Raw genomic sequence first — 15,428 nt, 5'->3', positions numbered from 1 at the left:
TACGACGAGCTCCGCAAACAGCGACATGTCACCCGCCGTACCACTTGCTCGGACGCCACCATTTCGAGCTTGGAAGCAGGCAGTCCTGCCCACGATCAGCCGACACTTCTTGAGCACATCAAGCAGTTTGTGCGGGAGGAGGTGGCTCGTCAATTATCGCTGGTTACCTCCCAACCCGCCCCTTCGCCATCGCTGTCGCCTTCAATTCAGCGTGTCATCCAGGAGCAGGCAGCTGAGGTCCTGCCGCCCACTAATCCACCCCCTTTGGTCACTGCACCGCTGACATATGCGGAAGCACTCATCCGGCCACGACCTCAGCCGGTTGTCCCCACTTATGCGCCACCTGTCAACGTGTATCCTCAGCAGCAGCTCGCCCCTGCGCTGCCACGCACTCACCATCCTTTGACTCGCACCGGTCCCCGCCCTATCAATCTGTGGCGCACCCCAGATAACCGGCCGATATGCTACGCCTGCGGTCTCGCTGGTCATGTGGCCCGCTGGTGCCGCACGCGCGGCTCCGGTCCTTACGACTACGGGCGCTCGCCAACGTACGACGCTCCATTGCCCTCCGTCCCTGTCTCTTCTCCTATGCCGGCTCCGAATCCCTCTCTGCCTCGTTCCGACTCCTACAACCGAAGCCATCGGTCACCGTCTCCTCGACGCCGTTCGCCCTCTCCTATGCGCCGCCGGTCCCCACCACTTCAAGCGGAAAACTAGGCGCCGCAGTTCCGGAGGCAAGAACTGCGCCGTCAACGACCGTCTCAAGCCCTATCGCCGCTCCTATGAACGTTATTGAAGTGATCGTTGAAGGTCTTCCTGTTGACGCGCTTATTGACAGTGGTGCTGCCGTGTCCATCATTAGTCGCAACTTGTGCCGCAAATTAAAAAAAGTGATGACGCCGCTTTCTGACCTTTCACTTCGGACCGCCAGCGCTGACCCCATTCGCCCTCTCGCAGCGTGCACTGCCAGCCTCGTCATTCAAGGTCTCTCCTACACCATTGAGTTCTTCGTTCTCGCCCGCTCCTCTCATGACATCATCCTCGGGTGGGACTTTCTGTCCGCGCATCGCGCCATCATTGACTGTGCACGTGCTCAAATTGATTTGTCGCCGCTGTGTGATGCTCTTGTGGACGCCGCCCCTGTTACCGCCGCGCCTATTCTCGTCGCTGACGACGTCGACTTGCCAGCTTTCTCTTCTGTTCTTGTGCCGCTGACTTGTGCTGCCCTCTCAGACGATACTGTTCTTTATTCACCCTCTCCTCTTTGTGCGCACCGCAAGTCTGTTTTGCTCCCTCATGCCGTGCTCACCCTTTCTGGTGGTTGTGGCGCTCTGTACGTCGCGAACCCGTTGCCTTTTCCCACCACTTTACATCGGGGAGAATCGCTCGGCACGGTTGATGTCATCGATCTCGACGACGCTTCTGTCCTTGATGACCCTGACACCCATGACATCAACGCCCTCACCCCTCCCGCCGACGTCGCCGCCCCGTCCTCCCCGGATATGTTTTCCCATTCTGTCGACGCCGCTCTACCACGTCACCAACGCGCCCAGCTGATCGCTTTTGCTGCAGCGCTTCCGCGCATCCTTTGACTCTCCTCAAGCACCGTTGGGTCGTGCAACCGCGGTTCGCCACCATATCGACACTGGCACCCATGGACCCTTGCGCCAACGCCCCTATCGCGTCTCCTCCGCCAAGCGCCGCATCATTGATGAACAGGTGACCGACATGCTGAACCGCGGCGTGATCCAGCCCTCTCACAGTCCGTGGGCTTCTCCAGTCGTGCTCGTCAAGAAAAAGGACGGCTCCATTGGATTCTGCGTAGACTACCGCCGGCTAAACAAAATTACTCGGAAGGACGTCTACCCACTGCCTCGTATAGATGACGCGCTGGATTGCCTGCAGGGAGCGGAGTACTTTTCTTCGTTGGATCTGCGCTCTGGGTACTGGCAGGTGCCGATGGCCGACGTCGATCGCCCGAAAACAGCTTTCATCACGCCTGATGGGCTGTATGAATTTAATGTGATGCCCTTCGGTCTGTGCAACGCGCCGGCCACTTTTGAGCGTATGATGGAAAACATCCTCCGTGGGCTTAAATGGCAGACATGCCTCTGCTACTTGGACGATGTTGTCATCTTCTCCCAGAATTTGCCGTCTCACCTTCTTCGCCTGGAGAGTGTTCTTCGCTGCCTCAGTGACGCTGAACTTGAAAAAGTTCAGCGTCAGCTGCAGCTGAACTTGAAAAAGTGTCGCTTCGGCGCTCGACAGCTGACTATCCTAGGCCACGTCGTGTCCAAGGATGGTGTACTCCCGGACCCTGCCAAGCTCCGCGCAGTTGCTGATTTCCCGAAGGCCACATCCCTGAAAGAACTCAGAAGCTTTCTTGGCCTTTGTTCTTACTTGCGCCGGTTCGTCAAGAATTTTGCTGCCGTTATCGCCCCGCTGACGCAACTTCTCGCTGGTAGCCACGACCTGTCGGCTTGGTCCCCTGCATGTGACGAAGCTTTTGCAACGCGGCGCCACCTCCTCACCTCTCCTCCGATCTTGCGCCATTTCGACCCTTCCGCGCCTACAGAACAGCACACAGACGCCAGCGGCATTGGTCTCGGTGCCGTTCTAGCTCAGCGGAAACCTGGTTTCAATGAGTACGTCGTTGCCTACGCCAGCCGTGCGCTCACAAAAGCGGAGACTAACTATTCCGTCACAGAAAAAGAATGTTTGGCGATTATTTGGGCGATCGCAAAATTTCGTCCTTACTTATATGGGCGCCCGTTCGATGTCATTACAGATCACCATGCCCTTTGTTGGCTGTTGTCACTCAAAGATCCATCTGGCCGCCTCGCTCGTTGGGCTCTGCGTTTACAAGATTACGACATTCGGGTCATTTATCGTTCCGGTCGTAAACACTCCGACGCCGACGCTCTCTCGCGCTCCCCTGTGACCTCTGAGCCTGACCCGCCATCTATTTCCGGCCTCACACCTTCTCATGACACTATTGATATGGCTTCTGAGCAGCGCAAGGATCCTTGGATTACTTCTCTTCTGGATTTCTTAGACAACCGATCAGCCCGTCTCCCTTCTCGAGCGCTCCGTCGTCAAGCTCATCACTTTGTCGTGCGTGACCAGCTGCTGTACCGTCGGAATTACCTCCCCGACGGTCGCAAATGGCTGCTCGTGATCCCCAGGCATCTCCGCTCCGCCATCTGTGCCAGTTATCACGACTACCCGCAATGTGCTCATGCCGGTGTGCTGAAAACTTTTACCCGCCTGCGTCTTCGGTATTATTGGCGGGGTATGTACCGTTTTGTCCGGCAGTACATACGCTCTTGTTTGGAATGTCAGCGCCGCAAAAACGCACCACCGCACTCACCTGCTCCTCTGCAACCGTTACCGTGTCCGGCCCGACCATTCGACCGTGTTGGAATCGACCTTTATGGTCCTCTTCCCAGCACTGCCGCCGGGAACCGCTGGATCATCGTCGCCATTGATCATCTCACGCGCTATGCGGAAACTGCCCCGTTGCCAGCTGCGACGGCCTCTGACGTAGCCGGTTTCATACTACAGAATATCATTCTTCGTCACGGTGCGCCTCAGGAATTGCTCAGCGATCGGGGTCGCGTCTTCTTGTCCGGCGTAGTGGAAGCCCTTCTTCGCGAGTGTCATATCGTTCATCGCACGACGTCTTCGTACCATCCACAGACGAACGGCATGACCGAACGCTTTAACCGGACCCTCGGCGACATGATGGCCAAGTACGTTTCTACCGATCACTCCGGCTGGGACAGCGTTCTACCTTTCGTTACATACGCTTACAACTCTGCAACGCAAGCCACTACTGGTTTTTCCCCGTATTTTCTTCTCTACGGACGCGACCCTTCCTCCATCATGGACACCATACTCCCTTACCGCTCCGATTCGTCCGACTTTACAACCGTCTCTCAAGCCGCTGCGCATGCCGAAGAATGCCGTCAACTCGCCCGTTCCTTTACTTCTCACGATCAGCACCGTCAGAAAAGCGCCCGCGCCGCTTCTTCCGGTCTGCCGCCGTCATATCTGCCTGAATCCTTCGTTTGGCTGTGGGTGCCCTCCTCCAGCCCCGGCCAGTCTACAAAACTGCTGAGCAAATACCAGGGCCCCTATCGCGTTATTCAGCAGGTCTCCCCAGTTAATTATCTGGTCGAGCCCATCACGCCTTCGTCTGACCATCACCGCCGCGGTCGTGAAATTGTGCACTTAGACCGTCTGAAGCCCTACTACGACCCAGCCATCGTCTCGTGCCCTTAGGCCGCCAGAATGGCGCCTCTTCACCCCGGGGGTATTCTAAGGAAGAGAGTTGGAGTTCGATGCCCCAGCAGCTAGCGCCGACGAAGGCGAGGAAGAAGATAGGCGAAGCCGACGAAGTTCGGGTTTTGCGCTTGCGAACGCTGGTCTGCTGAGCGGCACCGCTGGGACAAGGACTGTGCCCGTCCACGCTAACTGTGCGAGTTTCCACATTACAATAGCAATCACAGTGATCTTTTTCTCGTTGCTGCGCTCGAAAAACGAGGTGAAATTCGAATAAGTCGTTTATAGAGCTTAAGCAGAAAAAAATTATCCCCATGGACGCGTTTAGCATGTACTGTGGTGATCAAAATATTACAGCGTGCGTGTGCTGGGAAATAAATTTATTCGAGCTATACTTCGCGACCCAGTTTGTTGGTATTGTTGCATTCGGTACAGCATCCATGTCCCTTTATGCCTTGCCATATTTCAGGCGCATGGATAACGTGACTGCGCCGAAATAAATTTTTTCCCGCACGCTGATGTCCCGTAAACTTTTGAGTGCAACCTGCTATTGGTACTCAGAACGCTCGTATTTAAAAAATACCGTTTTCTGCGCGTCGCTTCAAAGAAAGTGCTTGTTGTTCGTTATGGTACGCCACACTAGCAGAACTTTGCTTTTTTTGCCACGTCTTTGCTTCCACAGCAGCGGGCAGACCAAGCCATGTGTAACAAGTGAAGGCGGGCTAGTTGGTGGTTGACAATAGAGTGCATATTGCAACCCCGCAAAACGACGCAGGACGAAGAGAGGAAAGCACAGGACGCGTCTTGAAGTTCCGCGTCTTGTCCTGTGCTTTCCTCTCTTTGTCCTGCGTCGTTTTGCGCGGTTGCAATATGCACTCCAAGGCATGTGTATCGCCAACCAGACTTTTTGACGTCTGGTATAGAAGATTAATCACCGTAACGTGGCAGGCGTTTCCGAAAAATTTAGCCTCAGATAACTGCGTTAACATCGTTTCGCGCTTGGTCGCAGATCCCATGTCGATGGGGACGTCCGTGCAGCAGCAGACCACCCTCCACTACATCTCGCGCCAGTCTCCGTACCCGGGGACAAAGATACAGCGCTTCCCCGTGCCGGACAAGTTCGTCCCCTGGGAGGTGATGTGGCTCGACTACGACCCGGTGGCGTACACGAGGCCCCGGACGCAGTTCCCGGCGCCTCTGCAGGTCTACGTGGATGAAGACATCCTCATGTGAGCACTGGCTGCCATGTTCGGCGTGACACAGAGTGGCTGAAAGTGGCCAGGAGAGGTCTTCGCGCTCACCATTGTGTTCAACCGAATTTTCAGTAGAAGTTTTCTCTGTCCCCAGATTAGGCATCGTTAAGTGTACGAACGAAATGAAAAATTACAACGGAACGTTAACAAGCTCGCCCCTGCCCCCAACGGACATGTCTGGATTCAATCAGCTCAGTCATCTCTAGAGCAACATTCTCTTTTCAGCCTTCAACCTTTGAAGTTTACGGACGCGTGGGTGCTGTATGTCGGCACAACTTGCAGTAAATTTTAGCAGATCATCATGTAGTGTTTCTGGCAGTGGGTATGTAATGCCTGTGCTGTATGGAGTATTGAGGCCTACTAGCGTCGTTCGTTGATGTGGGCAGTTGCATATAGGAGAGCAAGCTGCCGGGCTTGTTGGTGATGCATTTTTCCAAAGAAGTTAGCGCAAAAAACGCACAAGGGACAGAAAGTCCCTTGTCCCTTGTCTCTTGTTGACTTTCTGTCCCTTGTCCATTTTTTGTGCTAACTTCTTTCGAAAAAAGCACTTGCATATGCATCGAAATTCCTCGGTTCTGCTGAGGGATTCAGAGAAAAAATGTGTGAGGAGTAGCAACTGACATACGGTAGAAGCACTGCCTGCTTACTACCTGTGCGATGCAGGATCACCAGCAACGAAAACGCCCAGAGTCTGCCGTCTCTCAAGTGGAACTGCCTGTCCACATCACCGGGGGGCGTCAGCATAGACCGAAGATCGTGGATCGAAGATGCTGATGGTACCATCATCATCTACATTCTGGAAAACGAAGGGGTTCCAAGGTGAGTCCCCGCATGCCTTTCACTGGTTTTCCGGTGGAGTGTCGTGTTTAACGCTCTTTTTCTTGAGTGCCAGGAAACCACTAAAGAAGTATAGATACCTATATTTTGGTGGCATGTTTTATTCTTACCGGTATTGTGTAATACATTAATATACATGTATTCTTACGTGGTATTTGCCCACGAGGGCTAAATTTACGATTGAATTTCTCACTCGTGATTTTTCAGTTTCAACAGGTGAGCGATGGCTGTGACGTAAAAGTTATATATAAATCACGCGAAGCATGAGAAAACAGACTTTATCTTTGCTTCGTCGTTTAATTTCCGTGGAACCCAGTGCCCAGCCAGCCTCAAGAGCCAGAACGACAAACCATGAAGGCGGAGCGCTTTCATTTGTTTTTTACGCCTCATGTGACCTATACTGATCCATGACGTCACAAAGCAGCTGAAACCAAAGCCAAAACAATGCGAGAGAAAAATAGCGGTTGTAGGCGAATATCACCTGGGGATCCGCGTATACTGATGTCTTGCGTGTCACTCGAAGCAGAAGTCATGTCACCAAAACCATGTGTTAATTTTTTAAAGTGTGGAGCAAATTTTGTGAAGCATATTTTTTATAGGAGATTAAAACATAAAATTAGTTTTCTCTCTTAAAAATTACGTTGCGCTATCCTCATAAAAACCGCAGAACAGACGAAAAAATATTATAGATTTATTTTTGAAGAATGAGCTAAATATGCAACTCAAGCCAGAAGTCATAACTGTAATTTCCTTGACCGCAAGTAAAATTGCTTTTGCTGCCATACATGTAAAGACAATACCTGTGCAGTGAACCAAAGTAAGTATCACGTGTTATTGTGTAATTCTTGAATGACCAAAACAATGAATTTCGTATATGCATCTTTTGGGAAAATATGCACAGTAAGGAAACAAATTACACAATATTACTTATGGTTCATGGAGCAGCTAGATATAAAAGAAATAAGTACACGAATAACAAACTTGTACAGAAATAGTTATAGTAACAGAGCAAAGTACTCACTGACATCCGCCTAAGCACAATTATACAGCTACAAAGGAAAGCTATACAGCTTTCTCAGAAACATCTTTGTTAAAAAAAAATTCGTCCTGGTATGGAGTTCAAAACCGGGACCACCGCTTCACCGTAGCAGTCGCTCTACCAACTGGTCAAATCGGGATGACTAGCATACGAATCTTTATTAGGAAGGATAGAAAATATATTAAGGAAAACCGAAAAAGGGTAAAGTTGTGAAACAGCGCTAGCCTGTGTCTTCTTCCTTTGTTCTCGTCCCTTTGTAGCGCTCCAGTTTACAAAATGCATCTTCTCCAACTCTCCAAGCTCAGCATATTGGTGTAGCATTTTTGCGTAAGAAGGAAAGGCAAAGAACTGAGCTTTGAAAAAAACGAGAATGAAGATTAGGAATAAATACAAAGGACATAAAGCAATGTTATGGAGGGTTAAAATGTATCACACTTGCAGCTGACTTTTCCTTTGTCTTGCTTTTTCTTGTTTTGCTCGCGTTACAGCTAGCTTTTTTTTCTTCTGTTTTTCGCGGCATCAGTAGTCCGAAAGGATGATTTCCATATACGCTGTTGGTCTCCAGCCAGCCAAGCTTTCTGTATGTTCAGACCAGGTCTGATCCTAATGTGCTTCCAAACGGCTAAAGTACTTCTGGTACCACTGCTCAAATTCCACATGCATCATGGATACCATACGTCGGTGTTGGTACCCCGACATAACAATCTAATGCGTTTCAAATGCCTAGCGTCACATTTGTGAACGTCTTAGTAATACAAGCAACAGTAGATATAGATGGTAAGAAACAGGTGAGATAAGTTTGAACTGAAAAGTAAACAAGAAGTAATAATTATTGATAGAAAAACAAGGTTTTCATTCCGATGGAAAACGAAGTGTAAGTTTCGCCAGAAGCGCAGGTGGTTGCAAATCTGTCTGTCTTCGTAACCGCGTTAATTAAAAGGATAGTTTTTGTTGCAGTTCATTCAGGAATGAAACGACAATTTCACGAAACAAAATTATAAGTTGATTCTTATCGAAAATATTGTCACGTAGCAGTTGGTACAGGTAGCGCCACGTCCAGACGGCAGAGGAACGCCAACACCGAGATGATGCCAGCGCACACCGAGACGGCCAGGATGGAACGTCGAGCTTCGTCTTCTTCAGCAGCGAACCGCGTGGCGCACGAGCTGCGTGCCGAACAGCCGCCGAGCGGCTATTGTTGTAGACGCGGCATTACCCTCCCTCTCGGAAAGAGCATCGGCCCGATGCTTTAAGAAGAAAATAGGGAGAAAGAAACAAAAAAAAAACAGAGTAACGCACAGCACTGAGTCACTGAATGTCTCGCGAAAAATAGGGCTTCATCCGCACTACATGAACAATCTCTGGTCTCTGCGGACGGCGAGTAGTCCGGGAAGCCCCATCAGGGAGGACTTCATAGGTTACGTCGCTTAGCTGACGGAGAACTCGGTAGGGGCCGAAATACTGCTTGAGCAGTTTTTCGGAAAGGCCACGGCGTCGAATGGGGGTCCATACCCACACTTTGTCGTCCGGAGCGAACGTCATCAGTCTGTGGCGGCGGTTGTAACGTCGGGCGTCACGGTCTTGTTGGTTCAGGATGCGCACTCTTGCAAGTTGTCGAGCTTCTTCTGCGCGAAGCGTGAACTCCTCGGCGCCAACGTCGGGGTCGCGGCCATCATGGGGCAGCATTGCTTCCAACATTGTCGACACTTCGCGGCCGTACAGCAGACAGAAGGGCGTCCTCCGCGTGGTTTCCTGTTGAGCCGTGTTATACGCGAAAGTAATATATGGCAGGATATTGTCCCAAGATCGATGCTCAACGTCAACATACATGGACAGCATGTCGACGAGAGTTTTGTTGAGGCGCTCGGTCAGGCCATTCGTCTGGGGATGGTAGGCGGTTGTTTTCCTGTGAGTAGTGCCACTCAGCCGAATGAGGGATTCCAAGAGTTTGGCAGTGAAAGCGGTGCCTCTATCCGTAATAATTAGTGCTGGAGCCCCATGCCGGAGGACGATGCGTTCCACGAAAAATTTCGCAGCCTCGGCTGCTGTGCCGCGCTGGAGGGCCTTGGTTTCAGCGTAGCGCATAAGGTAATCAGTAGCGACGATAATCCACCGGTTTCCCGAAGATGAAGTTGGAAAAGGGCCGAGAAGGTCCATGCCAACTTGCTCAAACGGGAGTCTGGGCACTTGAACGGGATGTAAAAGTCCAGCTGGCTTGACAGGGGGTGTTTTTCGTCGTTGACAATTACGGCACGTGCGCACATAGTGTCGTACAGTCGCCGCAAGCTTAGGCCAGTAATAGCTCTTTTTGATCCGAGCCAGAGTGCGGGCGTAGCCTAGGTGACCTGCGGTGGGCTTGTCGTGACAATATTGTGCATTTATAGTGGCCTCATACTCTATTAAAAGAGGATGCAGTGAGCCGATCAGGGAATACTTTATCATCTCACATGTATTTACATTCAAGGAGAGTGATTTGCTTGAAAGTGTTCTATTAGATCTAGCAGATTTTTCTTTAGAGCTATCATTTACTGCGGTAAAAAAGGTTCAATCCTTCCGCTTTGAGAGAACTTGACATTTCCAGATTTCTTCATGCCCAGCCGAATTTGTTGCAATCAGTCCCTCACGTTGAAAATGTTTCCAACAGCATTCGACCTCTCCTACATTTCGGCCGCCATTTTTACGTACTCGTGCCAATTGAGTAAATTGCAATTGCTGTGCGCAAAAAGGGAGGCAGTGGGCATGATGCAAGTGGCAAGCTGGCGTCTCGTGGTGCCTAAGCCGTCAAGGCATGAACGCGAGGCAGGTAACCCTTATAAATATGGTCTATAGAAGCTCTGTAGACTTCTTATAGGCTCTATTGCCTTCCTATAGATATTACTTATTGTCTATTCATAGTTTATAGACTTCCTGAGGACTTACTATAGAATGTCTATAGACTGTATATAGCATTTTAGTGTTTATAGACTGTTATCCAGGATTTCTATATCGACAGTGTATAGACTTTATTCACAGAAATCTATAGGCAGTCGAAGAATTTTTCTAAGGATAACATGTTCTTTCCTTGGTTTGCAGGAATCCTGCTGGACGGACCGGCCTGAAGGGTAAAGGTGCCCTTCCCCGCTGGGGGCCAAACCATTACGTCCTGTTCATCATCAGCAGGTATTACTCACCTCCACTACTTCGTTAGAGCATAACTGTTAAGTCAAGTTTATTTAACAGCTATATTACAAGGAAAATTATTATTTGAAGTTAGTACTCTAGGAGGTGCCATGGTTAAAAAACCGTCAGGGGGACCTCCTAACACAAAACAGGTAGCTTAAACAGATACTAAGACAGTGGTTGCCAGTTACAAACAACGGTAAAACGCAATCATAAAATCGCGTATGTACAAAACAAGGCAAGAAGCGTTAAACAACAAAAGTGGATCAAGACCCGGAAAAAAATGCATTAGGGCACACAGAGTTAGTCCATAATTTGCAGTTCTAAAAATTTTTTAATACCATGCAAAAAAATTAAACTGTTGCATGATGATTTAACTTTGTGTGGTAAAGCGTTTCATATTGTAATACCAGCGAATATTGCGGAGAATATTCCATAATTAGTTCGAGCTTTAGGTAGGAGAAGGTTAAGACGCTCAGAAAACCCAGTTTCATTAGCATTCAAGAAAAAGTGGTTGGGAAAGACTTCTAGTTCTAAGCCACGATGAATATTTCGATAAGCAATAACTGATAGTTTTAATTTATGTAATTGTCTAAGTGGTAGAACATGTAGACTGGAGTAAAGCGGCAAGGAAGGGCAGCAAATTGGGCTATACGTCTTTAATCGAAGTGCTTGATTTTCAAGACGTTGGAGAGGACACGATGAGTTGAATATCTGCTGCCCCAGGAAGGAATGCATACTCCATAAACCTGTAATCAAGCTCCTCCCTGCAGTGCAAAGCAAAAATGGTATTTTACCGCACCCTTCGCCCTCATGAGACAGCGAACCAAATGGCCTATATCTGCCTAGTACACATTTCTGAAATGTGAGCTGCGAGGTGATGGTATAAACGTTAAATATGAACGAAGTCCCTTATGCATTTACCATTGCAGAAAACGCAATTCATTTTCTAGAATATGACGCATAGGGTAATCAATAACTGCTGCCAAAAGCTATGAAAACAACACCCTGCAATAAACTTCCGGGTAGGTACAGAAAACGCGTAGAACCTGTATTTTCTGTAAATGTCAGTGATCTCTTGTTCGAGTTTTTTTTTTTCAATTATTTCGATGCACGTGATAACACAGAGTGCCACTGTTTTAGGCAGCGCGTCGAAAGACTAAGCAGTTATGAGCTACTTCAAGGACGTACTATGGAACAAGGTAAGGTATGCTAAGATGATAATAAAAGTAAAAGTGGCCGTCAGATAATCTGACCACGTTTAATCGTAATTTGTATTGTGCTCATCTAACATCACAGTTTTTACATTGCCGAATACTGACGCAGTGATATGTTTTCTACAACTGAGGCTTTTAATTTAAATCGTAGCAATAGAACGGCAACCTACATAGATTTTCATTATGTTAATTTGTCGTAACTGCCTACAAGACAGTGCGGCTACCTACGAGTGTGACGACACCAGGCGCCGCGGTTTTGTGCCAACGGAGCTTGTGTGTTATCGTGTATAATAAAATTTATTAGTGCTCCATTCGCGCTCAATTGGCAGATATGTAGACTCCTGTGCGTAGGACCACTCAACTTATGCGGGCCAACAAGAACCCCGTGTGTGTGTCAAGATTTTTCTTTCGCTGTAGAAACGGGTGTAAAGCGCCAAGTGAATGCTTTAATCATGCTGAACTGTTTCACCACGTGAAATAAAAAAAGAACTAATCTAACCCAGGCGAAGCCCCGTTTTTATGATCTCTTATTGGAGCGATAACAGAGCTCATGCTATTTCAGGAAAATGTATTGTCTCTTGATTTTCGCGCCCTTTACAGTAAGCCCTTATAAAAATGGTCTATACGCACTCTATAGGCTTCTTATGAGTGTATTGCCTTCCTATAGATATTTCTCGCTACCTATTCATAGTCTATAGAATGTCTATAGACGAAAGTGTGCTGAAAGACTATGGGCAGAAACCTAAATATTGTCTATAGACTGTCTGTAGCATTTGTAGTGCTATAAACTGTTCTCTACGATTCGTCTATAGAGAGTCTTTAGACTTTATAATCAGAAGTCTTTAGACAGTCTACAGACTGTGTAAAAAAATTTCCTAAGGCAGAGCTCTGCACATGCCCTATCTGAAGTAACGTGATGTCACTGTCGGCGTGCCCTTCATGTAATATTACAATAAATTTCCAGCCATCGAAGAAGGTTGGTTGGTTTATTGGTTTATTAGGGTTTAACGTCCCAAAACGACTCAGGTTATGAGGGACGCCGTAGTGATGGGCTCCGGAAATTTTGACCACCTGGAGTTCTTTAACGCGCACTGACATCGCACATTACACGGGCCTCTAGAATTTAGCCTCCATCGAAATTCGGCCGCCGCGGCCGGGTTCAACCCGCGTCATTCGGGTCAGCAGCCGAGCGCCGTAATCAGTGAGCCACCGCGGCGGGCCATCGAGGAAGGTATCCCGGTGGCCCGCTAGGCCATGCAGTCAAGGTACTGCACCCTGTGACTACAGGAAACAAAGATGGATGTGGTACAGACAGTGTCGTCTGGATTCCAAAGTGGAGGGGGAATTGGTGATGAGTAGCCAGATTTGCAATTTCAAGTTTCATTAAATTTTCTATTAATTACGCTCATGGCTTTCCACGCCGTAAAGCTTCATCGCTCTTGGCTGGGCCCAGCGTTTTATGATGCTGTTTTTCGGCGGTATTAGAAGAAGGGACGGGGTCTTGTTAGTGCAAATAAGAGCACTTCTTCGCAAATTATGTAAGGCAAACTTCACAGGGTGCTGGTAATGGAGACAGGCGGGTAGATGCTTGTTAATTAGCCATCAATAAACTGTAGAAACACGTATGATGGGAAGCACTATTAAAAACGCGAGTAAGGAAATGGAAAAGAGCGTTTTTTTATGAGTGTTGTAGTCGTTTTGCCTTACGCGAATATAAAAGCACTGCCTCCTAACAGCGTAATGTAGTCTACTCAGTTATCAACTCTACCTCTCTGCGTAATAAAACTTACGTCCGAAATCAGTTATGTATAAAAAAGATGCCTGAATTTTTACGCCCCCCATGGGTCCAGCATGGGATGATTTCTCTTTTATGACGGCATCTACCGCACTGTAAGTCTCTTTTATGATATAGTTTCGTTGAAGCTGCCGCTAATATAGGGGAATCAGCAGCTTGTCTTCCGTTTCTGCGCGATACAATGCCGTCTTGCTTATCGCACGAAGCTTTATTGTGATCAACATCTCTGTGCTGACACCACAACATGCAGTGCTCAAGCACCCATGTGGAGCTGAGCGAATTTTTTCTGCGAGAATGGCACAAATTGAGACTCGCTCTTTGAACCTTTTTCTCAAAACAATTTTCCAGGTACCAGAAGTCCCGGTCGTCATTTTCGCAAGGAAGAGGGCTTGAAATAGCCCTGATGCGGATATTTCGAACGGACCAGTTTGTACTGCCGGGGGTGAGTCTCACACTGGCCAGTTATGGCCGCCTTAAAAAGCACCGTTCTTTACAATTATTGCAGAAACGCTTACGCGCTATTTGTGAGCAGCTGAAAACACTTGTTCGGCTCCCTGGTACAGGCGCGGACAACAGTAAACGGAGCACGCAACTGTCTTCGAATATTTTTCACGCGTCACCTAATTGAAATTTCCACCAGTGGTGCGCGGATGCTGGTAGCGGAGATCGGTGGGCTTTCTTGTAGGCAAACAACGCTTCTTCATTACCAATGGAGAAAGCGTGATTGCACTTCGAACGCAATAGCGTGCTCCGTTGATTTTGGCTGTGCCTGTACATGTACACTTGTTCGCAAATATGAGCGAACTATGATAGAATAGAATGTATTTCAGAAAAAAAAACAGCCGAAATTGGAAAACTCTGTTTCCTTGAAGCCATTTTCTTTTAGACGAGAGAAACTTCTCGATTATGAACGACATCACTGCCACATATAGTTGACCCGTATTGCCACTGCCCTGCATGGCACGCTCTCGCATAACACGTCAGCTGTATTCAGCACTCCTTTTCAAGTGCACCTTGAGAGCAGCAGCAACCAGTTGCTTCCTCCGTGATTAATTAAGTGAAGATTCGAGTTCAATGTCAGTATACGCTCTCGGTCTCGTCCTCCAGTAACACAGTCGAATGCAGGCCCAGTGTTCGCTCATTTGCGTAGCAACTCCAGGCGCATTTTTCGGCATATAACTTACAGCTCGAAGTTGGTCATAAGCGCCGCTTCTCGTGGCAAGTGAGCCGTACCAATTACCTAACAGCTAAAAATAGTCAGCCTCTGATTCGTCAATGAAAGATGCGTCGGCTAGCGGGAAAAATAAAAATCCTTTTACACAGCCATTACTAACGGCTCGTCGGTTTTATTGCATCAGCTAAATGAATATGGTTCATAAATGAGGGAAGGCTTCTTGGCGCCAAATCTGTATGGGCCTACCACTAGGGTGCTCAGAATGAGTTCCTGATAGTGACAACAGGGTGGCTGTCATACGCTGCGTATTTTGGCCATCGAATATGATTGATATGCAAGCCTTGAGAATCACTGCATGAATGAGCTGTTTGGTTCGCTACATACGTTCATATCTGTAGCCGTTAGCTTGTATATGTGTCGAAAAGTGAACCGTAAATTTATTATTTCGTGGGAAAAAATTGCCGACGATTACTTTACTTCCTACTTCGAATTTGAGTGCAGCTCATCAGCTGTTACAGCTTTTCGATAGATAGAGGCAAAGAATTCGACGGTGGCGACGGTAAGCTTCTGCTTCGGCGGCACGCACCTGTGTATTCTGGCGGCGACGGCGCTGGGACTCTGCTCTGGCAGTTCGTTTAGCTGCAGACGAAATACTTCCAGCGGTTGACTC

At 48.4% G+C, this 15,428-nt stretch overlaps 1 protein-coding gene across 1 annotated transcript in view; it reads left to right on the top strand.

The window, feature by feature from the left end:
* The window catches only part of LOC149334191 (transient receptor potential cation channel subfamily M member-like 2), a 94,906-nt gene that overhangs the window by 62,144 nt on the left and 17,334 nt on the right, over positions 1–15,428 (top strand). Inside the window, exons 24-27 of the mRNA XM_089557883.1 lie at positions 5,294–5,513; positions 6,201–6,356; positions 10,486–10,572; positions 13,933–14,026. Coding sequence (XP_089414009.1) covers positions 5,294–5,513; positions 6,201–6,356; positions 10,486–10,572; positions 13,933–14,026 — 557 coding nt within the window. The remainder of the gene's footprint in view (positions 1–5,293; positions 5,514–6,200; positions 6,357–10,485; positions 10,573–13,932; positions 14,027–15,428) is intronic.

The sequence above is a fragment of the Amblyomma mixtum genome, chromosome 8 (genome assembly GCF_055824585.1).
Source record: "Amblyomma mixtum isolate Tamu chromosome 8, ASM5582458v1, whole genome shotgun sequence".
Lineage (NCBI taxonomy): Eukaryota > Metazoa > Arthropoda > Arachnida > Ixodida > Ixodidae > Amblyomma > Amblyomma mixtum.
The sequence above is the reverse complement of the archived record's forward strand: the minus strand, read 5'-3'. Positions and strand labels throughout refer to the sequence as shown.